This window comes from Fulvia fulva, chromosome 1 (assembly GCF_020509005.1).
Source record: "Fulvia fulva chromosome 1, complete sequence".
NCBI classification, from domain to species: domain Eukaryota; kingdom Fungi; phylum Ascomycota; class Dothideomycetes; order Mycosphaerellales; family Mycosphaerellaceae; genus Fulvia; species Fulvia fulva.
In genome coordinates, this window is record NC_063012.1 from 3,407,514 (window position 1) to 3,431,349 (window position 23,836).

General features: G+C 55.5%; 8 protein-coding genes across 8 annotated transcripts; 4 read left to right on the forward strand and 4 right to left on the reverse strand.

The window, feature by feature from the left end:
• Positions 1-418: 418 nt before the first annotated feature.
• CLAFUR5_00707 (uncharacterized protein) lies at positions 419-3,539 on the forward strand (the record flags this gene model as incomplete). The annotated part of the gene is made up of 2 exons (XM_047899855.1): positions 419-3,169; positions 3,225-3,539. The coding sequence occupies 2 exons, from the start codon at positions 419-421 to the stop codon at positions 3,537-3,539; spliced, it is 3,066 nt and encodes a 1,021-aa protein (XP_047755906.1).
• Positions 3,540-4,216: 677 nt separating this feature from the next.
• Positions 4,217-5,853, forward strand: CLAFUR5_00708 (uncharacterized protein; the record flags this gene model as incomplete). The annotated part of the gene is made up of 2 exons (XM_047899856.1): positions 4,217-4,434; positions 4,827-5,853. The coding sequence occupies 2 exons, from the start codon at positions 4,217-4,219 to the stop codon at positions 5,851-5,853; spliced, it is 1,245 nt and encodes a 414-aa protein (XP_047755917.1).
• Positions 5,854-6,025: 172 nt separating this feature from the next.
• On the forward strand, positions 6,026-7,372 carry CLAFUR5_00709 (uncharacterized protein; the record flags this gene model as incomplete). Its single annotated transcript, XM_047899857.1, has 1 exon — positions 6,026-7,372. The coding sequence occupies one exon, from the start codon at positions 6,026-6,028 to the stop codon at positions 7,370-7,372; it is 1,347 nt and encodes a 448-aa protein (XP_047755916.1).
• A 2,040-nt stretch (positions 7,373-9,412) lies between these two features.
• Positions 9,413-10,978, forward strand: CLAFUR5_00710 (uncharacterized protein; the record flags this gene model as incomplete). Its single annotated transcript, XM_047899858.1, has 4 exons — positions 9,413-9,478; positions 9,530-9,607; positions 9,809-10,783; positions 10,841-10,978. 4 exons carry the CDS (start codon positions 9,413-9,415, stop codon positions 10,976-10,978), a joined length of 1,257 nt encoding a protein of 418 aa, XP_047755450.1.
• Positions 10,979-11,446: 468 nt separating this feature from the next.
• Positions 11,447-12,013, reverse strand: CLAFUR5_00711 (putative cytochrome b5; the record flags this gene model as incomplete). Its single annotated transcript, XM_047899859.1, has 3 exons — positions 11,447-11,614; positions 11,674-11,800; positions 11,895-12,013. 3 exons carry the CDS (start codon positions 12,011-12,013, stop codon positions 11,447-11,449), a joined length of 414 nt encoding a protein of 137 aa, XP_047757144.1.
• Positions 12,014-13,086: 1,073 nt separating this feature from the next.
• On the reverse strand, positions 13,087-16,081 carry CLAFUR5_00712 (Serine/threonine-protein kinase ste20; the record flags this gene model as incomplete). Its single annotated transcript, XM_047899860.1, has 3 exons — positions 13,087-13,188; positions 13,242-14,912; positions 15,014-16,081. 3 exons carry the CDS (start codon positions 16,079-16,081, stop codon positions 13,087-13,089), a joined length of 2,841 nt encoding a protein of 946 aa, XP_047755448.1.
• A 1,708-nt stretch (positions 16,082-17,789) lies between these two features.
• Positions 17,790-19,903, reverse strand: CLAFUR5_00713 (Class E vacuolar protein-sorting machinery protein HSE1; the record flags this gene model as incomplete). The annotated part of the gene is made up of 2 exons (XM_047899861.1): positions 17,790-18,829; positions 18,880-19,903. 2 exons carry the CDS (start codon positions 19,901-19,903, stop codon positions 17,790-17,792), a joined length of 2,064 nt encoding a protein of 687 aa, XP_047757142.1.
• A 711-nt stretch (positions 19,904-20,614) lies between these two features.
• Positions 20,615-23,779, reverse strand: CLAFUR5_00714 (uncharacterized protein; the record flags this gene model as incomplete). Its single annotated transcript, XM_047899862.1, has 1 exon — positions 20,615-23,779. The coding sequence occupies one exon, from the start codon at positions 23,777-23,779 to the stop codon at positions 20,615-20,617; it is 3,165 nt and encodes a 1,054-aa protein (XP_047757140.1).
• Between the last annotated feature and the right edge of the window lie 57 nt (positions 23,780-23,836).

Sequence of the window (23,836 nt, forward strand, 5' to 3'; positions counted from 1 at the left end):
TTGCAATCATTGCTTGTTGGTGACCGTCAGACAGCCTTGCGGTGGTGATCGCGATGGATGTGCATGTTGCAGTAGGTGCAAGTTGGTGAGGGTGAATGTGTATGCGTGCTGTGGCGTCACGGCGGCAAGGCTAGTTCTAGCTGCCAGCTGGAGAGCATCAGGGAACGGCTCGGATCCCTGGACCAGCGAGCACGCGCTCTGTGCTCTGGAAGCAGCGGTGGTCGACTAAGAAGGCTTGCCGCACCACTTTTGCTCCCCTTCACCACCACAACCCAGCGCCAGCGAGCCATGACATTCCTATAGCCATCCCTGGGTCCTGCGATGCGGCAGCAGTGGTAATGACAGCGAAACACCGCGTCCGAGTCAGCTTTGTGCGACACGACTGCTGCATTCCAGCACACGACCTCGTACAAGCATCATGGCCGCGCCGATGACCGAAAGGCAGCGGGAGCTGGAAAGGAGATACCTCGCCAACCAGGCCCGCAAGAAACACGCACCGCAGCTCAGCATCAGCGACGACTCCCACCACGTGACTGATATCATCGGCTCCTGGTATGAGGAGCGCGGCAACACAACCACCACCACCCCGGCCCACGGCAGCAGCAACAAAGGCGGCGGTGGCAGCAGCAGCAACAACAACAGTGGAACCCTTGGTGGCAGCGGTGCAGGCGTGGGAATCGGCATGGCAGCGGGCCACCGTCCACTGAGCTACATCAACAGCCCGAGCGAGCGCGAGGGCTTTGAGGCGCGGAAGCAGCGACGGCATGGCACTCTCATCGATGCACAGGCACAGCAGGCGCAGCAGGCACAGGCACAGACACACACGCAGACGCAAGCGCGGAGTCCCACGGCCAGCGGCAGCAGTCCCACTACTGCCACCTCCCCGTCGCGCGTGCCCCTCCCTCGTGCCCTGAGCAGCGACAGAGTGGCTTCCGCTTCACCCACCGCCAGCTCCGGCAGCCTTCCCTCACCCAAGGCCCTGCATCGCATGAGCTCGCTGGGCTCCGAGACCTCCACTGCCAATGCCTCGCCAACCTCCCCGCCGCCTCTGAGCCGCCAGTCGTCCACCGACACCGCTGTCCAGCACTTCCCACTGAACGACATCGACTACGAATCGAGTCCCGCCGCGGTGCAGCAAGAGCTGAGCAACCTCCAGGCCATTCGCCGCATGTCTATGAGCATTGATACTGCCGATCCAGACCTGCCCTCCTTTAGCAACATCCCGACTGTTGCGCCCAGCAAATCCGACGACGAAGATGATCCCTCGCAGTTGTTTTGGGTTCCCGCACGACTCCACCCTGAGCTGGCACCAAAAGAGTTCAAGACGTTCATCGAGGACAGAGTGGATAAGATACGGAGAAGGTCAGGCGGAGAGGACAGTCTGACGCCAGAGACGTTAGAGCGAGCAGGCTCCGGTAGCAGTCTACGGCGGAAGAAGAGTATGCTCTCTCATCAAATTGACACCAAGGGTAACTACCAGGATGGTGCAGAAAGATTGGAGCGGAAGAAGTCCAAGGGCCTATCAGTGGAGGGCCAGGCTACAGTGGCAAATTTGTCTGATCTCGAGGCTCTGGTCAATGATCCCGCACAGCTGATGCGTCGCATGAGTCTGGACAATGCTCGACGATCACAAGACTCTACAGGGGAGATGGGGCCGGACGGAGAGCTCGCAGACATGCCGATACTTCCTCCGGTCGGCACCCTGAAGCGATCGACGAGGACCACATATCGAAGAGGTAGCCTGAAGAAAGGCGAGCGGGTGCCGTTCTCTCGACGTGCCCGGGAACGTCGTGTCGATTCCGAGAACGAGGACTCCCCAAGCTCTCCGACAGGTCCAAGCACCGAAGAGAGCGCAGAAGAGCCCCCGACGCTTGGGCTGACCAGGGTACAAACTGAGCCTATACCTGCACAGAACGACGCCTACGACGGCAACTCACAATCGAGATCCGCTCGCCACAGCAACAGACTGGGATCGTCACAACCTTCCGAGGACCTTCCAGCGGAACACGAGAAGAGGAGGACGAAATCACCTCCGCTGTCTAGAGAAGAGCATTATCGTCAACCAGAACAGCACAATGACTCTACACAGTCTGCGGCGCAAACCTCGTCGTCGTCACAACAACCAAAACAATTCCACTCTCGCATTGCGTCGCCAGGGCGAACGACGGCTCAACTACCCGGATACAACAACACGAATCCGCTTCCCCAAATCGTAGAAACTCTTCCGGATGGCAGTAAAGTGCCCGTCAGCAATCTTGGTCAACCATTGCCCGAACGTAAATCCTCACATGAGGTTCCACGCCAGTTCCAGAGAGGAGGAGCGCACATGCGACCTGTACCAGGTCGGGAGAAGACGGCTTCATCCAGTTTGGACGACTTATCATCCCACCCCTCCCCATTACCGGGCAGTGGCAATACCAGAACAGATGCGTTGACCATAGTGCCAACGTTTGATGAGAGAAAGGCCGAGAAGAAGGAAGCGCCACGGAAAAGCAGTTGGAAATGGATTCTGGGCAGCGACGACAACGACAAGAAATCGAAAGACGACCAATCAGAATCGTCGAAGAAATCCAGCAAACTGTCTAAGCAGTCCGCTGACAAGGCGAGACTTGATGTGTTGCAGAACTCGATAGACGGTACGGTACCTGCCCGAGGACGTGAAAGCATAGTGCTGAACCGGGAAGACATCGAGCTAGACGAGGAGCGCAAGAAGGAAGGCAAGAAGCCAGCTCAGCCCAAGAAGGAGAAGGAGAAGGACGGATTGCTATCCGCGCTCTTCGGCGGCAGGAAGAAGACGTCTGACGGCGATCTGAAAGAGAAGAAGCGTAAGACTGATCGAGGGCTATCCCCGGAGCCGGCGCCTCGGATTCTCAAACCCGACATTGATTACAATTGGACCCGCTTCAGTATTCTGGAGGAACGAGCCATATACCGCATGGCCCATATCAAGCTTGCCAACCCGAGGCGAGCATTGTACAGCCAGGTGCTACTGTCGAATTTTATGTATTCTTACCTTGCAAAGGTTCAGATGATGCACCCTCAAATACAGATACCCGCTGCTCAGCGAGCGGCACAACAACGAGGCCAGAAGGAACAAGAACCACAGCAGGCGCAACAGCAGCAGCAACAGCATCCCCCTGAGTACAATCAGTACCAGAGGTGGCAGGAGGTAAGTACCGCGCCATTCTGATGCGGCAACACGATAGACTAATCGTCGACCTTAGCAACAAGCACGAGAGCAAGCAGCTCAACAATCGCAGGACAACTCAAGCCGCACAAGTTTCGATATGATCCACGAAGGGCAACAGCGGGACAGCTTTGATCCGAACGATCAATCCTCAAGCAACCACGACCGACAAAAGTCCGACGACCACGGCCGTAATGCATACGCCTACTCCTCTCAATCTGGCCCGGGGCACGCGCGAACGAATGGTGGGAACTACAGCGTGGCGAGTACTCACGATTATCTCGGGTACTCTAGCCAACAGCAGGACTTGTGGGAAGATGATGAACGAGAACAGGAACTGTGGTCTCGATGACAGGACCATTAGCATTGCCTCGCCTGATACGGCGCATACATACTAGCCAAGCGGCCGCGAACTCTTGGGGCGCGCACATTGACGTGCCGATGCTGCCTGTAACATATTATCGCCATCTGCATAGGTCGCAGCCTAGTGAAACGAACGATCTTGCACAAGCCCTGACAAGACAAATCAGAGGTCGAGAAGAGTTTGACTTGGCCCCAAATCTGCTAGCGTGATCGTTGCACTACCAGTGAATCTGAAGGGCCCCTCCGAACTGTGGCTGAGCCTCAGTCATTCTGAGGTCATCGAACGTGGCTCAAGCTGCATGATGTGTGTACCGCCGCCGATATGAAGTTTGTAGTGCCGCCCTCGTGATAGTCTCCATTGCCTCGTGCTTGTTCGTTCTTGTGATTGTAACCACGTCCACCCCACAATTATTTTCGGGCGTATCAACACTGTTCGTAGAACCACCAGCGTACCCGGCTCATCGAATATCGGAAGAGGTACGCCGAGGCATTCCTTTCAAGCTGCAGTCAAGATAGGACCTAACACTACACAGATCCAACTCCTAGTAACCAAGCAGAACAGCAACGATGGTACTTCTACGATCGATGTTCAGGGCAACGACACAGCGCTGTATTCAACCTGCACGCTTGCAGGCACATGTTCGAACGTTGACCTCCACACAATGCATGAGGCTGAAGGAAGACAAGCCGCAGAGTCCGCAAGAGATTGAGTCTGCTAAGCAAGAGCAATTAAAGACGGGCAAGCGCAAGGAGGAGCTCGAGTCTGCAAGCGAGTCGGTCGTGGGCGCGGACAGGCAGGAAGTCGGGAATCACGACGACCACATCAAAGAGCTGCAGCAAGAAGGTGCAAAGGAGAAGCAGAAGGAGCATCCGGAGGGCAAGTCGTGAATGTGAGGATGATGGATGTTGTGTATAAGTTACATGTAGTGTACAGTCGAGTGGTTGTTAGGCATGCTGAGAACATCCTCAACTGCTCCGATTTGGATTGGCTGAGTCAGCGCATTGAAACGTCTCACGCTTGCACAACGCGTCGAGCTTCTTCTTCGTTTCATCTACGGTCAATTGATCCGGCGACGTCGTTGATGGCATGTTGCGATGCTCTCCACGCATCATTCTCCTCCACAATGAGAGCCTAAGCTCTTGCCGCTGGTTGAGTGCAGCGACCAAGCGGCGTGCGAGGCATGAAACAGTTCAGGTACCTTGTCAGAGCAATGGCAGTATAACCATAGAGTATGCTAGTGAAAGTGCCGGAAGGAACTTTGCTAATCATCAGCAGTGTCCACAAGCCTCTCCAATCGACTGCTTCTTCTAGCGGCGCTGGATCTGTGTTGCTGTACTTGCCTCGCAAGCCGTCGGTGGAAGACAACGCAGAGGATGCCTCCAACATATCGATTCTGCAATCAACCCCGAATGCACATATCGTCAAGATCAACTATCGTGCCAGCGACAAGGCTCAGTTCCCTACTCCCATCCACGATGTACTGGCAGGCCACGACTGGGTCGTCTCGAATCTCCTGGTCAAGCGAGCAATCACCCGGCCTGGTCGTTCCGAACACGTTGGCAAAATCGCTGTGTGCGGTGAGCTGCTAGGAGGCGGTCTAGCCACGACATTGGCTCTCACTGAGTGTAGGATTGGAGAATCCGGCATCATAGCTGCAGCAGTCAACAATCCCATCACAGACTGGGTCGAGCTGGGTGGTAATGACAGCGATGCAAGCACCGCAGACCAGCAGCTGGAATTGCAAGACCTGCTGAAGCAGCGTGGTGCTCTCTTTCGCAAGCCAGAGCATTACTACGACCCATTCGCATCTCCGATTTTGTTCTTCCGCTCAGCAGGCCTTGATGTGCCTGGGCATATCGAAGGGAAACCAATGGACGACATGGATGAGCTATCACGGTTGGAGCGCATGGAGTACCTCCATGAGCATGGTATCTTTGCAGATCTGGTCAAATCAGAAAGCTTGGAGGATGCTTTGGTCACCGTAACGAGGAGAAAAGCCACGCGAAGGTACCCAAGCAAGACACTAGGTCTTCGACTACCCCCGTTTCGCGTCTCGGGCGGCAAAGGGTCAGTGCTCTCGACATCTACCATGGAAATGGTGATGCAGCTCCGGAAGAGCTACGAGAGACAGATTGACGCAGGTGTGTTGCGCAATGTGTCTGCTGTAGCGGGAACAATGTCTGTAGATGCAATGCTTCAACATGAGCAGCACTCTGGTCTTGGCTCATGGGACGCTACGAAATGTGGTCGAGCGAGGATGCAGCAAGCGGCCCAATGGCTTGCGCAGAAGCTGTCGCTGTAGAGCCTACGGTAGCAGAAGGAAGGCAGCCTGCAATTGTGATGTGCATATGTATACTGGTAACAAACTCGAACGGTCTGTGCATAAACTAGCTTCGGCAATTTAATTATCCTTGCATCCCAATATTTCTTGTCTTGTGATTTACCGACGGCCGCCCTTTCCACCACAACACAACATGTCCAAACGTAAGCGAGGCAGCGATGCAGAGGAGGAGGATACGCTACCCGCTGCGACCGACTTTCGCAGGCAACGGCAGATAGCGGCGACGTTCGAAGACAGCGCAAAACAACTCGCACGCGCATTCAAGGCGGGGAAGGGTTTCGAACGACAGAAGCTGGGACGACGGAAGAAGCATGCGGCCGCTGCAAAAGATGACAAGGACGTGGAAAGGATCGATGCCGAGGTGGCAGCCTTGAAGATACTCGACAACACCCTCGCTGCTGAACACCATCTCGCCAAATCGCTATTGAAGATCAAAGCCATTGCGACTTCACCGAACTTACCGCCCGATCTCCAGAGGCCAAAGCCGCTGCCTACCGATGCGCCGTCCCTGAATGTCAATGCGAGATTGTGCAACTCGAATCCCGTGAAGGAAGCCTTTCCGACTGCCGTTGCGGCGGTGAAGCGCGAGTTTGGCATCAAGGATGATCCGAAAGCGCCGAACAAGAAGAGGAGACTGCGAGCAAAGGACTATGATACTGCTGGCCGCGCCCGGTCCATGAGTGTAAGCTCGGCCGATGATGAGGGTGATAATGGTGCACCTTTGCGCAAGAGACGAGCAGCCGAGGTTTCGGACGACGATTCAGAGCCGCAGGACGGTTCAGAGGGCTCGGAAGACGATCTACAGCAGTATCGTGGTCGTCTGGCTTCATCCAGCGACGAGGAGGGTGACGACGACGGTCTTGACGGTGTCTCGGACATTGAGGAGCTGGAACGACGATTGATGGCCGAGGGCATATCTCGCAAAGCTGGAAAGCGCAAAACAGACAAATACGACCATGCAGCAGATCTTTCTTTGTCCGAGCCATCGGACGACGAGTCTGTCGAGGAGCAACCCAGGAAAGCAGCCGCGCCGAAGAAGTCGTCCTTCATCCCATCGCTGACCATGGGAGGCTACATCTCCGGAAGTGGCTCAGATCTCGATAGCGACGTTGACATCGCGCCGAAGAAGAACAGACGTGGTCAACGAGCTCGGCAAAAGATCTGGGAGCAGAAGTATGGCTCTCGTGCAACTCACTTGCAGAATGAGCAACGGAATCAAGGTTGGGATCCAAAGCGAGGCGCAGTCGACAGTGATAGAGGTGGCAGATTTGGCAAGAACAAGGGCAATGGTGCGAACAGTATGGCTTTGGGTAAAGATCGCAGAAATCCTGGCCAGACCAAGCCTGCCGCGGAGGTGAAAACGAAGCCTCGTAAGGACGATAGCGGCCCACTACACCCAAGTTGGGAGGCTGCAAAACGTGCGAAGGAAAAGAAGTCGGCTCCGGTCGCCTTCCAAGGCAAGAAGATCAGTTTCGATTGATCTATGCAGACTCGATTCGACCTATTGTCATTCGTCGAACTATGCCGCAGCTTATCAAAGGGTGCAGTCCTACCCTCTACAAGTCCGGATATGTTCTGCTTTCTGACCAGGGCTGCGCCCGGCGGATATGTAAAATGTTCAGCGACAGCACATTGCCATCCGATAGCGACTTGTCCGAAAAGATGGCTCAGCGATTTTGCATGACGCCAAGTGAAGCACCCAGCATCGACGCATTGGTCGCGGCGGGTCCAACCGAAGAGCATCCTTCGACCTATCTCGGACCGCTCGAAAAGATCGCAGCCATCTGCAAATGATTCTATGCATCACTGGCTCGAGACTGAGGACTGAATTCAATATTATTTATCCCGGCTGTGGGCGCAGCAAAGATGAAGGGCCAATCTGCATCCCTTCCTAACATCGAACAGCTTGACCACGAGACGCTGTCCAACGCAATTGTTAGCGACGAAGCATAGCATTCCAGCTATTGAAAGCTTCAACACACCAGTCAACATGTCCAAGATCGATTGCAGAAAAAGCGACGCAGTACTCCACCAGTAGGTACCAGCAGTGTCTGATCGTACCTCAGAAGCACCGTACAGAGGGGCGATGTAGGGTAGTAGCAGGCACAGAATAGAAGCCGTGTCCTCGTTGACGTCCTCTGTGCTGGCCAATCTAGAACGACCTGCCTCACCCGTGCAGCACACAGTCATGAGGAGTCGACACGCATCTCGCACCCGAGTGCCCTTTTCGAACGCTGTTCACTGCCCTATGAATGGAGTGGGGGCGAGTATAGATACCGTGGGCAAAGCTTGGTTGACCCGGCATAGAGCCCTCGGAGAATGAAGGCAGTTGTACGCACATGGCTGAAGGTGCGGTGCATTGCATTAGTCTGCTGTGCCGTGTCCAAAAGCTCCACGCCGTTCAATGTGCAGATGTCAAGTCACATCATGTGGAGTCAAGAGCACCGTCTTCATGATCGACTGAACACCACTGCAATGCCCATTGAACGTTATGTACACCAAGCATTGGGTACATGTACACTGTCCTCCAGCAGAACCCTAGGCTGCGATGAGGGCGATTTGGCTGAGGTCGGTATGCCGCGTGCTGAGCTACGCCCAGTGTTCCATTCTCGATTCCTTGGGATGCTGTCTGCAATGCCGCTGTGACGGTACCGCACGATCTGTCTGCCAGGAGGCCACAGATGAAGCACATCCCCAGACGAAAACTTTCCCCACGGCAGTCGGTTCCTCGCCTGAGCTTAATTCATCCTCGAATCCTCCCGTATCACTAGCGTGCAAGGGCGCACCACACTAAGCCTTGTGACCTCTGTCCTATCGCATCAATTCCCCATCGGCGACAGCAGCAGTAGTATAGTCCTTCCGAGCGATTCGACTGACAGGTATGACCTCAGCTCCATGCCGTTCGTTGCTTTCGTGTCAAGCCATGCCAAGAAGATCTGTAATTCAGATGATTCAGCTTGTACCGATATAGAGCTGGTTCTGACCGTGCCCTAGAGAGGGTTCAAGCAGGAAGTCCTGATTTGCACCAAGACCCATCTTCACTTGACCAAGTCAGGAAGGTCGACTGCCAACAAGCAGTGCAACAGACCCGGCGTTGCAGTGTGACGCTACTCTCCGACATGATGCCCTTTTCGTCTGCTCCAATGGCGACTTGCAGGGCTCGCTTGACCTTTAACAGCTTGCTCGGAGTTCAAAGAATGCCGAATCAACGTGGTGCCCACGGCAGATGTGCTCCCCGGGTGCAGCCCACATATGTTCGGTCTCGCTTCAGGAGAGACTGATGCACAAGCCAAACTCAAGCTGCTGGTGTGTTGCGCTGCCTCAGACATCTACCAAAATCGTGTCGCGACACTTCTTGGCAATCCATGCCCAGACCAGGGAAAAGTGCCCATTTCGATTGCGGCTGAGGCTTCGTTGCAGTCAAGATATATTCTAATGCCATATGTCTTTGCCGTGGACGCTCGCTTTTTCTGAACACGGGCTTGCAAAAGCATTTTCTTTCTAATCTGTGATCAAGAACATGACACAACTGGGCACGAAGAAGAGTCGCAAGGGTTGCACCAACTGTAAGAGGAGACGGGTGAAGGTATGCCAGTATTGGAGATGCGACGTATGCCAATCGCTGACGATCAGACAGTGCAACGAACAGACCCCTTGTGCGAACTGCATGCGAAGGGGAGAGCAATGCAGCCTTCTGGCGTTCCCCAGCATCAATGTGAGTCGATTCGCCCAGGCTCGCCACCATATGATCAGACATTTGATCTGCTGCTATCGACAGCCATCTCGACAGCGGTAAAGAGGCATCTCGGGCGCTCGGGGCCATCTACATCTCCGTGATGCTCTTCGAGGTCTCGACGAAGGACCGCCAAGAGAAGGGATGCATATCCACTAGTACTAATCAGTGATGCTTTCTTAGGCCGACTCAGGGCATACTCACAACGACCACAGCCTCCCCAGAAGTTCAGAAGAATGGATCCAAGACCTGGAACTAATGCACCACTACGACCGCGACACTCTGCTCCAACCTCTCGGCGTCCGTGATGAATGTCAGCATCTATGGCAAGAAAACATACCCCGAGAAGCCATCAAGCACCCGTTCTTGATGCATGGCATTCTCGCCCTATCAGCCCTCCACATCGCACATGAGCGCCCAGCAGAATCAGAAAAGTATCTGCAGCTATGCGACAAACACCAGACAAAGGCTCTGGAGATGTTCCGGTCGGTGTTGTGTGCGGACATTTCACCTGACGTGAGCGCCGCCCTGTTTGCGCTCTCGAGTACCGTATCAATACTATCGATGGGTCGATCATGTACCGAAGCATCCCTGATGCCAGAGCTACAATACATTGGGATGGAGCAGGTCGCGGAGCTCTTTCTCCTTACCCGGGGTGTGCGTGACCTGATATATACCTGCATGACATGGGTCAGCGCAGGGCCTTTAGGCCCACTACTGGACGACCATTTCCTCCTACTTGCAGAGAGCGAGGTCTACCTTCCGGTAGCTGTGCAAAAGCAATTCAGCTACTTGCAGTCGATGCTAGTGGAGTCATGTCCGGTTGAATATTGTCCCGACTGTGAGCGAGCGCTCAAGTGTCTGGAGGACGTGTACTGCAATGTCGTTCGATTATCGCCTACGGATGAGGTCGAGACAAGCCAAATATGGCGGTGGATGTTACCGGTTCCATCCGAATTTGTGAGGATGATATCAGCTTGCTCTCCGCCTGCACTCGTGATACTCGCCCATTTCGCCGCTGTCTCTCTGTCTGTCCGGAAAGCGTGGTATACGAAGAACTGGGGACAATATGTACTAAGCGGCGTCAGTATGATGCTCTACGGGACTGAGTTCTACCATTGCCTGGATTGGCCTTTGGAGCAGGCCAGGACTAGAATGGTGAGTAATACCAAAATACTTTCGTATGCGCTGATTGTTGCTGACACCGGACTGTAGATGGTGCTTACACATCTTGGAGAGATCGATAGTGACATGAATGACAATTCACCTCCTGCGGCGAAGCTTGCGCTGGATGAGACACTTCTTCTGGACAGCGAGATAATTCAAGCGGACTTGGGCTTCGTCGATTTCTGAGGTGGCCAGGACTGCTTACGAGGAAAGGAACCCCATGAGAGACCGCTCGGTCGACATCATGCGCAACAGAGGATCTGGTCGGCAAACGACACACAGTGGGCTGGAAGAGGCCGAACGACCACTCCAAGGGTCGGAAAGATCGCCGCAGGATACTAGAACTCGCAGATATCGATCGAGAGGAACTGCTCGAGTATCAATATCTGAAGGCACAGGGGCAGAAATCAAATCGTGATAGATGGTGGTGCTGAAAACGACGGCTCTAATCGCAGGGTATGCGATACTGCATGCTCGAGCTACGCAGACTCACCCGATCCCCAGCATGGACGTGCGTTGAGCCAGGGCCAGTTGTCTTGGTAGAAAAGGACAACCAGAAAGGATAGCCTTCCTTGTAGAGCGTGAGCGCGTGTGTAGTCTTGATAGACGGCTCTTTCTATGTTCATATCTTGCAAAATTCCGCCTTTTCCTTCCTTACGACTTGTTCTGGGATTGCTGCAGGTACTGGTATGCAAAAAATGCTACGGCGGCGCCAACGAGAATGACGGCGTAGACGGCGACGCTGCCGTTGCCGCCAGCTTGGACAGCCTTCCGTGTGTCGGCGACCTGCTGTGCGGCGGACTTTGGTGCTGGATCACCCTCCTACGAGGCAGGTCAGCGACAAGGTCCGGCCATGCAATGTCTCTGATGACAAGGGATACCTGTCTCTTGAGGTTGCCAACCAGCAGACCTTCGAGGATCTCTCGGGCCTCGTCACTGTGGCCAACGTCTTCGAACGCCTCGGTTGCGTCCTGGCCGCCTACATCGAGCAGGACCTCCTCACCACCTCTGTTGTCAAATCTTACTGTCAGCCGAAGGATCACACGCCGAAGTGCCGCGGGAATCGATGAGGATGACGGGTGGAGTGGCGGATCAGACGTACGGGTGCTCGTCGACGAAGCTCGAGGAGTTGTAGACCTTGTCGTGGATGACGAGGTAGAGGTCCTTCTTGGACGTGTGTTCGGAGACGTCGGAGTAGGTGAATTCCTTGGTGTCAGACATGGTGCGATATCGATGTCGGCGCGAGATGCGAGGTTGTGCGTGTGTGTTTGGCGGGGGCAAGAGCAGCAGCAGCGCGCTCAGCAGTGTGTGTCGAAGGGACGTTGTGTGGTGCGTGGTTGATGTTGGCGAGACGGGATCCGAGCGCCAGCTGTGTAGTTCTATAGTCGGGAATGGGATGGTCAGCACGCGCATGCACCGCCTTGATTGGATCCCACTTCTGAGCTCGTGCTTTGCCGAGAATTGTCCTTGGAGGGAGCTAGATGATGATGTACCTCCTACAATTCCACCACACCGACGACGCGATGACGCAGGCAATTCTTTCCAGCGGCACCTCGTTGCTCGTTCTCGTACATACATGTACTTGCTGTCCGTCTCCCGCAATCCTCTCCGCAGCTGCCCTCTCGTCGCTGCCTCGTGCTGCATTGCCTAGCGGAGCTGTCTTCCGTGTGCTGTGCCGGCTGCGGAGCGACAAACCTACCTCCTGCCTGCGCTTCGGCCTCTGGCTTCGGCAAAGGACAATCATCTCGGCTTCACGTGCAAACTTGAATGTCACGAGCACAAGTTCGTCTTTCCCATATCGTCACTTGACAGCAGTATCTATTCGACAGAGCCTCACGCATCCTCGAACGGGCGGGCTGGAGTGTTGTTGTAGTAATGTGGTATACCAAGAAGAACCTCTTCGAATCCCATTGCCCCTTCCCTTGCCATAATTCTTCCCCTCACTCGCGCGCCCCGTCTTACCACATCCCCGACAGTTGACCCCATGCTGTCTATTTGTGCAACGCTGTTTCCCGTGAAAGCTCGCGACACTGCGATTGAATAAATATTCTGAAGCCATCATCGCACCCGTTGCTACACATTGCCGTTTGATCTGACAACCGTGTGCGACTTCCTTGCGCCCAGATAGCAAGAATGCTTGTTAACACGCGGAACGCTCACTCGAAATGCCAAATGCTTACTGCCCATCACCCGCATCGGTCCAGAAACGGTGACCTTTGCGGAAGATGCAGCTTCCTGTAGCTTCATGCTGTCACGCGTCGGACAACAGAACGTGCCACACCAGGACATAAAGCTTAATTGCCCTTGTTCTTACGTTCCTCGGCACGTGCGAGTCTTGCTGCCTTGACAAGCGGCGCAAGTGTCGCCAAAGGCTCGGCAGTCTGAATGAAACCGTGCTATGGACATGTCAGCGAGAGCCATTAGTGACGTTGAGCCAAATGTTACTTACCTTGAGCAAGTCATGAGCCGATGCTCTCTTGTCCGGATCTACCTTCAGCGCAAATGACAGGAAATCTCTGAACAAAGGCGTCAAATTGTGCTCTTCTTTGATGGCAGGCGTTCCATTGGTGGCGATCAAGTACAGAGCTCGTAGTGGAGACTCGGTCAGATACGGCGGCTCGCCCTCGATCATTTCGATGGCCATGATTCCAAGAGACCAGATATCGATTTTGCGGCCGTACTCCTTCCTTGTCACGACCTCGGGCGCCATCCAGTAAGGTGTGCCAACCATGGTGGTACGCTTCATGTACGACTCGTTGATCTGTGCGCAGAAGCCGAAATCTGTAAGCTTGATGCTGCCTTCCATGGACAACAAGATGTTGTCCGACTTGATGTCACGGTGGATGACACCCTTGGAATGCAGAAACTGCAGCCCGTGAAGCGTCTCTCGACACACCGCTGAGATCTGCCCTTCCGACATCATGTTGAAGGTCACCACGTCTGTTAAGCTTCCGCCCTCCATATACTCCATCACCACCCAAAGGTCGCCCTTGACGAGAAAACTGTCCATAAAGTTGACAACATTCTTATGCTTGCTATCCCTCATGACCAGAATCTCGTTGATGATCAGGTCCTTCTTGGGCTGCTGTTCAAGATTCATCTGCTTGATGGCCACGCACTTGTTAGTGCCGACCTCGAACGCTGTGTACACACCACCGGATGCGCCCTGTCCGATCTTGATCAGGTTTCGGTACTTCTTCGTTGGATCCGAAGAATTGCAAATGTGCTGGAGTTTGCTCAGAACCTCTGCATTCGTGATCGACTGTCGTGGACGCTGTCTTGGCCGTGGTGCCGGTCCCAGCCTGGGATCCACAGCAGCGGGATGTGGTATCTGTCGGGAGTCGGAGGGTGATGGTAGTTGTTGTTGGGGCACTGCTTGCTGCTGTTGGTAGACATTGTTGGGTTGCCTCTGAGACTGCGATCTCTCTAGCGACTGTTGCTTCATAGCTTGCTGGGCATGTTTCATGGCCTCTTCTTGTTGTCGCTGGTACTCCTGGGGCGACGACACTGGCGATTGAGCCTGGTATGCTGGTCCAGTGTTTGCACGACTCCGGCTTTGCATAGGTTGAGTATTCGACGAAATGTCGGTCACTGTTGGTGGTGCATATCTGACGGCAGGAAGACCGTTCTCATTCCTTGGCTGCTCTCGCTGAGGGCTGGGTACTGGTGGTGCTGCTCGTTGAGGTACCATAGTCGCCGAGTGACCTCCTGGAGGCTTGGGTGCTGGCCGCATAGGGAGCATGTTGCCATTGGCAGCAGGTGGACTTATCGGACTGCTCAGTCCCAGGCCTTGACCTCGTGGGACTGGCGGTGGTGCTCGCGGATTCTCGAAACTCTCCCCTTCATTCTTTGGAAATCGTGGACTAGCAGGCGGGCTCATGATCTGCCCATATCCTCCTGGGCTCGGCCCTTGCTGTGGGTAGCCTTGCGGCGCCAGCGATTGTGGACAGTCCCGTGGCTTTGCATTGTCGAATTTGTGGTAGGTCCAGTCGTCGCTGCCGTTGTCGTTGTTCTCATTGAAGAAGGTGACCACGTCGATGATGGCTTGCGGATTCTTCTTCTGCTCTTGTTCGGTGATGCCGTTCGCTTGCAATGTTCGCTGCCATTCTTTGGGTAGTCCCTACGTTTCAAGCAGTCAGTTCATGTGCAAACAGGTACGAGGTGTAGGTACTGCACAGCCGTGGCGGACCCTGTCAAACATGCAAACATCGGATGACCTACCGTGAACTCGCCTGTTTCTTGATCGTAGCCCACGTGGGTGACATGCACAGGATTCTCCGGCGCTGATATGGTAGGTTTCCGAGGCGTACCCACAAGGCTGGATATGATATTGGAAAAGCCGCTCTTCTTCTTAAGCACCTTGCCTTCCTTCCCACTCTCATCGCTGTACCTCTGACGTGGACTCCTCATGCCGCTCATGTCGCCCCGCGGGGACGCAAGATCATCCATGCGCCGCCCTGTCGCAGCTAGGGACTGCGACAGCCGCACAGCGGGGTTGGCGATGGCGGCGCTGTTTCCGTACGACTGTGTTTCGGTGGGCGGTGCGACGTGCAGTTGAGGAGGTTCTGGGCGCGGTTGCGTGACAGTGGGCGCAAAGGGATCGTAGGCGGGAGCTTGCCGGGTAGTGGAGGCGGCGCCAGCGGCGGTGGTGTAGTCAGTGGTGTAGTCGGCGGAGTAGGAGACGGCGTTCAGATTGTTCAGGATGTCGGCAGAGTCAAAACGCTGTCCGAGCAGGTCGCTCGACGTCTGGTGCGTGATGGACCAGCGCGCGGGCTGCGGTGTATGCGCGTGCTGGTGGTGGTAGGTGTAGCTTGGCGGGTGCAGAGAGTTCCGGTTGGAGCTGGCGGGCGCGTTATCGACGTCGCTGGCGAGCTGATTGCGATTGGAGTTGGAGTTGGACGAGCTAGGGCTCGGCAGCATTGGGCTAGGCGAGTGCTTCTGCTGTGCGTGGCGCCGGCTAGACGAGGAGCGTTGCAACGTGCGCGCTGCTCCTGTCGACGTCGTCGCTGCTACTTCTGCACCACCGGCAGCGCGGCGCGGACTGGTGTTGTTGCTGTTGCTGTTACTGCTGCTGTTGTTTGCAGACACACTGCGGGGCTTCTGCTGACCAGACGCGGCGGCGGCGGCGGCAGTGGTGGTGCTGCTGTTTGTGTGGAAGCGCCCGGGTGGAGCAGGCCGCCGGGGAGAGCGCTTCCGCAGTTTGTTGCGAGCGGTATGGTGGTCACCTGCTGCTGTGGAGGTCGGTGTCGATGTTGTAGGATGGAGCTCCGGCACGGCGAGATCTTTCATCTTAGCGCCAGCAGGTCACGGGCAACGACGACAAGCATCGACATGTGGGCAGACGGCGGAGCGTGAGCGTGAGCGTGAGCGTGAGCGGTAGGGTACAGAGAGCAGTGTATGGCATATATTGAGGGCTCGCAGTAAACACCAGGCGGGCTTGCATCAGACGACAGAGCTCTCCCTCCCTCACGCAGCGCCATACGCAGCATCCGTGCTGTCAAACGCTGCACAGAACCACCGCGAAATCCTGCTCGGCGGCCAATAGCTGCCCACTGGACACAGCCCAGCGACCCCACCGGCCTTCAACCCCCATCATGGCCGTGACGGCCTATATCATATGCTGCTTGCGATATGCTGTAGACTATAGTCCGTCTCTCCCAGCACCCGTGGCAGCCACTTTGGACGCTGGCAGCCCAGTCATCGCACTCCACACCACACGCTGTACGGCTACCGTTTGAGATGTGTCAACCGCAGCCTCTTCTCTGTTCACGCGTCCACCCGTCGCACCAGAGCTATTTGGCATCCGCGCACAGGGCCACGACCAGGGCCAACCCCTGCAAGCAATGCCGTCCCGGCGGTCCCGCCTTGACTGCCAGCGTGGCTCAACGTTGCCGCAGCGCAACGTGGACCTGCAAAACAACAATACCCTACCGGTGCTGCTACCGCACGACCAAATTCTTCGACCGCTCCTCAACAAGGCTGCGTGAAGGCTGCGTGACAGTCGTGTTGTGCAGAAGCGTGCAGAAGCAGCAGAACCGAACCCTTCCGGCGCCAACTACCAGCTCCGGAGTATACGGAACCTTGCCGTACTTGTCGCGTCTTCCATGCAAACGCTCCTCCGCTGCCAGTCGACTGATTCAGGTGGCGGTACGGTGCAGTCTGCGGCAGCCTCCCGTTCTGTGAGACGCTGGCTATCGAAAGCGCAGAGCAACAAACGTCTGGAAGCACCCTCTCGTTTCAGACTGCTCTCTTCGTCCCTGGCGCAACGTGCAGCGGTGCTACGCAGGACAATCGTTCCTCGTTGCTACCTGAGAGTACAAAGCCGGAGCATTGAAAGTCAGCGTCGCCGGAACAGAAGGCTGTATGCTTATGGCCTTGCAATGGCGAAACTCTCATTGATCGGCCCGGGTGCTGTGTGCCTAGTAGCGATAGCGGTACCGGTCGCCAAAGTGCCCTACCACCTACTATAGATACTATTGTCGTCTTGCCCGGCGCGGTATTTGCAAGTCGGAGAGCTCCGTCTTCCCGACCCCTTTTCTCCATCGCATATGCTGCAAGGTAGTAAGTAGGGCGAAAGCTGTACCTGGGCTCCTGGAAAACGCAACGACCTTCTGCATGCACATGGCTCGGAAGGGATGCGATAGCACGGCGGTCGCACGTGAGTACAATTGATAGCTTCATCGCCCAAGTGGTCGAGCGCGGTGTTCAGGTCGAGCAACTTGAGAGCACTACTGTCACCAGCGATAGGTCTAGAACGTAGCTCCACAGCACAGACCCATGACGAAGAGAATGAGGCATGTGGAGCCGTGCAGCACGAATGGGGTCTGACATGTCGACAGCATTCGTGTCTCCATCATCTCAGATGTCTCGATCTAGCGGTTATCCATGTTTGGCATTGATTGGGATGTCTGCACTCGTGCACTATGTTACATGTGATCACTTGGGCGTGACAGTGAAACCACCCACCGCCCTGGTATCTTGATACATGCACAGCACCTCATCTGTAAAAGTCACCCGGATCACCTTCATTGCCACTGGAGGGTACCCTGGCTTGTGGATGTTGCTGCTGCTGCTGTTGCTGGTAAGGCTGATATGCCTGATAAGGCGGCTGCCCACTTGGCTGCATGCCTGGGCTGATTGGGATGCCGGGCAGTGGAGCGCTCGGCTGTTGAGGCGCTTGCTGTGGTGGGTGTTGGCCGTCTTGTTGTGTCGAATACATGCTGGTGGGTGATTCAAAACTTGCTGTTCTTTGACGGCTGGGAAGACCGTCACGGTCGTTCCTTATGTGCGACGGTAGAGTCTGCTGCGCCTGTGTCTGCACGGGCTGGCTCTGTGGTTGCTGCGAGTAAGCTTCGTACGCCTGATTTGGAGCTGGTGGCTGTTGGGTTGGCTGCTGCTGGAACTGAGCTGAGGGATACGAGTGGCGATTGTCGACTGGCGATTCGTAGCCACCTGTCGCCAACTCCTGCGGGTTCCCACTGTTCAGGGTATGAATGCTGTTTGGTCTTATCTGGCCCTGGAAGACAGGAGCGGCGCCATAGGGATCAGTCGGGAGGATGTTGCCCTGCAAAGCATTCGGACTTGGCTTTCTTCGAATCTCGGCTGACTGAGGCGCACCTTGCTGGATGCCACCGGGTATGAAATGGAAGGGAGCAGGAACATTTGCTGCGCCCTGAGGTGGCCCGCTCTGTTGCGGGTAAGGACTAGGAAACCCACCTTGTGGTGGCTGCTCCCCGGGAACGGGTGAATAGTAACGTTGAACATCGGACTGCGGAGGTAGGTGCTGTTGACTTTGCGCAGCATATGGCTGCTGTACTTGGTAAGCCTGAGCCTGGGGCGGTCCCTGAGGAGGATAGCCCTGCATTGGAGGTTGCTGCATAGCATAAGGTGGTTGTTGATGTTGCGGGGGGTACGACGGTTGCCTCTGTCGAACAGGATATTGTTGCTGGTACTGCGGTTGCGACATGGAAGACTCGAGTAAAGCTTCGTAGTCGCGCCGTGCCTTGATGAACTTCTCGTTCAGCTGAGTGAAGTCGTCTACCGCTAGTTAGCCAAGCCATTGTTCGAAGTCAGTGTCAAGGTCATACCTTTCTTCTGCGAATATCGAGCGATGAGCTCAATCAATTTCGGTCGTATGCTCAACGTTCGCTGGTAGAGCTCACTGACTTCCTCCTCTTCCCGTTCGCCTCTCCTGCCACCTCCTTCTGCGCCTACGCTGAGCAACGCAAGCAACTTCTCGACATTCTTGATCTCACCGAACACCTCGGATTCCATTTGTGCATCTCTCTCCAGCTCCTCCTTCGTTGGGTCCTGGATCTTCTCGACGTAGTTCAGCGGGAAGATGCCAGTTTGTCCTCTCAGGCTGCCTTTCCACCAATCTTTGTATACCGACTCCAGCACAGCAATGATGTCGTTCTTTTTGAAAGCCAGCTCGCCGGCCTCGGAGGGCGCAAAGTCGTACAAAGCCCGCACTCTGCTCACTGTAGCAGCTGTAGTCCCCTGTTGGGGAGGTGGCGGGGCCTGTGTCGGTTGCTGGGTGTTGCCGTTGGTTGTCGCCGGTGTGTCCGCTGCCGGACCTTTGTCCTTGATGCTCAGCGCCAGTGCCATCTGCAGCTCTTCGTCCTCCTTCCTTCGGTCTTCTGTGCTGACTTCCTTCTTCACTGGCCGGCTTGGCGGCATCAGACCTGGTTGCTGCTGCCTTAGCTTGTTGTACGCCTGATCCATGATGCCCAGCTCACGCGACGATCGGAAGTCGTCGCTCCAGGAGCCCATGCGCTCCATGACCTTTTGCTTGACTTGAGCATGAGTGTTACGGTCTGCCGCCAAGCGCAGCAGTGCGTCGGTGAAGGCCTTGGAGGCGAGTTCCCGGTGCAGCGGCGGGCCACAGTTCTGCGACAGGGCGTTGGCGAGCTCGAGGGTATACAGCTGGACGTTGGCGTTGCGGTGGGCCAGGCGCTTGATGAGGGCGGCCATGGCCTGTGCTGGGCCTTCAGCTTTGGCCGAGACTCGATCGCAGACGTCGAGGATGTACTCCCAGTTCTCGCTCGTCAAGTTCTCGTCGGTGGCCTTGACGACGGCATCGTCCATCGGATTTGCCTGCGCGCGAAACATGATGCGTGATGTGCTGGCAAGACAGGACAGGGAGCAGAGATGTCGGTCTAGCGAGTGAAGTGCTCAGGGCGCGACAAGTGCACATGCGCGAAGAAAGTCACCTGCACGCTGGTCGTCAAGGCTGCCGTTATCCTCTCGCCAGCCCAACACCCGTGGACCCAAGCCCGCCAGCATGACGATTCCCAACTGGAAGCTTAAGCCACCGCGCGCTAGGGAGATCTCCCCTGCTCCCCTGCACGAGCGCGCCACGCGACACACCCCCTACCGAAACTGGCCTAACTACATGTACACATTCACCTCCATCTGCTGCACCATCATGACCACCAGCACACATCGCTGTTTCGTAGCACTATATAACATCACATGTACATGTATACCGCCAGCACGACGACCCCGGCAGGGCATCGCAGTCGCGTCCCCGCCCTTGACCAGCTGAAATGCGGCAGAGACTACGGCTGCGCCACCACCCGACGTGCGGCCCTTCACTGGCAAATGCTTCGGGCATTCCTAGGCTGCAGCATTCTCAGATGAACCTCACCAAAGACCGACCGATGTGCGAGGACATTGCAGGTCACGCTTCGCTTGGGCGCTAAATTCGATCCGTCTGTCAAGGCCAAAGGACGACAACATATCATGGGTATCACATATATACTGCGCCAAAGCTGGGCGATTTTTTATGCATACTGCTCTCATGAAGCTACCGTACATGTCTCACGACTTACCAGGAAACATTTCTCGCCACTGACTGAGAAAGTCCAGTCTGCCATCACACTCCGCAGAGCCATGCTTTTCAGCGAGCTGCCGCAGCTTTCGAGCATCACCGCCTTCTAATATCTCGTCTTCGAGCTTGCTCCAGATCCCAGGTGTATCGTCTGGCAGCCCGTGTCCACGCTTTTCTTCATAGAGCACAGCCTGGGCCAAGTGTGGTCGATAGGTTGTGCATTTGAGAGCTGTCGAGATTGCCTTGTCGATGAACCCAAGCGCTTTCATGCTCAGAATCCAGGCGTCGATATCGACTGACGAGTCGTCGGTCTCCAAATCTTCTTCGTCGTTGCGTCGGTTTCGTCTAGCAGCTGGTGCAGCGCGAGCCACTGGCGCTTGAGGTCGCAATTCGTCGTGTTCGTCTTCATCGGAGTCATCTTCTTGCAACGAAGGTTCCGGCATGCTTAGGTCTGGGATATGAGTCTGGGCGTTCATTATGTCCTGAGTTTCCAAGGCCTGCTTTTGCACGCTAGGTGATCTATCCTTCCATTCGTCAGGTTCTTCACCGTCCGAAGAAGCTTGATACGGTGAGCTGGAAGACGCGGCTGACGATATCATGATTGGCTCGTTGGTCGGTCCCAATCCAGCATTGACTGCATTCTCGGGCTCGGCCATGGGGTTATGTTCAGGGTCTCCCGGATGGATGAAGCCGCCATCAGGCTCTACAATCGTCAGATCTACATCGCCATCTGCACGATAAAGATCCTGATGCAGAGTGTCGTCGTTGTCTTCTGCTGCATCTTGCGATTCTTCCTCGTTGTTCTCCTCATTGCCCTGAGTAGAGCCATAGGGCATAGGTGTTTCGACCTGTTCAGAGCTTTCCTTGGTGGGCTCTGAGCTGACATGCTGCCGCTGGGAGGACAATTTGGGTGCAATATGTGTGTCGTCCTCATGCTCATCAAGCTGTGACATCATAGATTGGCTCGAGAGCTGGAAGTCGGGGGCGGCGAAACCAGTGTGTTCGGATGTCGAAGCGCCCAGGCTAGGATAGGCTATCTGAGTCCCGAACGGCTGACTTTGGCTGCTTTGTTGTGAACGGTGCTGCTGCTGCTGTGGAGAAGCTGGCCACTCCAAGTTGTTGTTGAGCGCCTCTTCAAGCTCTTGCTGGGAGGACATGGGCAAGTCGTGCTCAAGCTCAGGTTCTGTGACCACCTCTGGTATTTCCTGCTTGGCTTCCTTGGTGGCAACTTTGTCGGTGAGAGTGTGTAATTGTGGCACTGATTTCGCTCCCTGCTGCTGACGATGCAACTGGGCAATGTATATATTTTCGGGTGGCTTCCGCTGAGATGAGGCAGCCGTTAACGCACCCCTGCCTCCAGTCAGCTTACTCTGTGTAAGCGTTTGCCAGAAATTGGGCGGTACATGGTCGAATTGCAAGCCGTTGAGTTTGGGTAGAGGTCGAGGCGTGCCACCATCGCCAGGCGGAGTTTTGGTCTTGCTGAGAGCTGTCTGCAGATAGTCGATGAAGTCACTTTGGTCCTTCTCCTCCTCGTCCGGGGGGAGATCCGTGGCTCTTGGTATGTATTGTCGATGCTCTGCTTGCTGGCTGGCGAGATTGGCTTCTGTCAATGCGTGCTGACTTCGTGCCGACGACTGACTTGTGGCGCTTGCGTGTTGGACTGCAGTGTTGTCAGCGTCCAGGACCAGCTCACTGTCCTCGGCATCAATCTGTGATTGGACTTCCGAGTCATCATCCTGCATGATCTCGCGAAGCTGTTCATCAGCATCCTTGTTGGCTTCAGATGTGAGTAAGTCACGGGCACTGTGCTCCTCATGTCCGAGGCTCTCATCGCCCAGATTTGTTCGAGCTTTCGATGCCGTTCTTGTCTTGTTGTTGAGCTGGAATGCTTCTTCTCCCGCGCGAGTTCCAGATGCTTCAACGCCATCGCCGTCGCACTCCTCGTCATCGTCCGACCCCGCCGCAGCAGCATCTGCAAACAGTTGGCGATCGGCGGCCGTGTTCGCTTCGGAAGTAGGCAAAGTGTCAGAGAGCAGAGCTTTAATGACAGAGTCTGAATCTGGTTCAGCATTTGCTTCAAAGTGCACTTGCCTCTCAGCATCGCGGTTCAGGTCTGAGGTTAACACGATCTCTTGATCGGTAACGTCTGTGTCATCAACCGCATCTGCCTTCTGCTTTTTGTGAGAAGCTGAACAAGCAATAGGTGAGGACGCATGGCTCGTTCTTTTACGCTTCGTAGGGGATGCCGGTCGAATCACGTCGTTATCCCGAGTACAATATGGACCTGGCTCAGTCCTTGCGTTTCTGTGTTTCAAGCCGTTGTATACGGTGTCGTCGTGCTCGTCAGTCCCATCGTACCTCGCCACTGCCGGCTCATCGTTCCTCGTGGGAAGGAAAGGTCGGACGCGCGTCGTGTACAGACTGATCCATTCCTCCGCGGTGTGATGAGGATGAACCTGGTGGAACAGACCCCAAGCATGCTGCCAATCGTCCTTCGGGACGTCTTCAATGTCCTCCGCATTCTCCCTCAGTACCTCCAGGTCCTTGGCGGATGCCTCGACCGGAGCAGTCTGCTGCGTGGCTGAAGGGGAGCCATCCTCGTCGTCAGCGGGAGCTCTTACGCCTGGCGGATGCGGCTTGCCCAGCAATTTGGTGATGTATCGGCTGCGCCAAGCCTGGAAGGTATGCCGTGGATTGACCTTTTCCAGCTTTTTGTACACGTCGTTGCCCTTGACCGATGCTCCGTCCTGCTTTGCCTCTTCGATAAACTCCCACAGATCCCTGTCATCTTGCAGCGTGAAAGGTGTGCGCGTGTGCTTGCCTGGTATCACTGAGCCGACTGGTCGATCGCTTCGAAGAGTCCCTCCAGTTGCGTGATCTGCTGGGTTGGGCAATGCGCCATCCTTGATGGCGCGATCTATGAGGGTGTATGAGTAGCTGCCGCCTGGGGCATCCTTTCGCAAGTGGTCCGCAATGACATAGTCGCACTGCCCCTCGAACCTGACCACCTGGCCGCCATTGGCCTCAATGTCCCTTAAAAGGCCAGTTCGGCGTGGCACTCGCTGCACTACGAAGAACTTCAGACCGTCAAGCACGTTCCCTACTCTTGGCGTTGCGCTTGTCGCATTCGACACGACTGTCGGCGCGTTCGCCATTAGGATGCGCGCACATGTATGCTCCGGGTGGTAAGATGTGCGAAGAAAGTAAAAGTT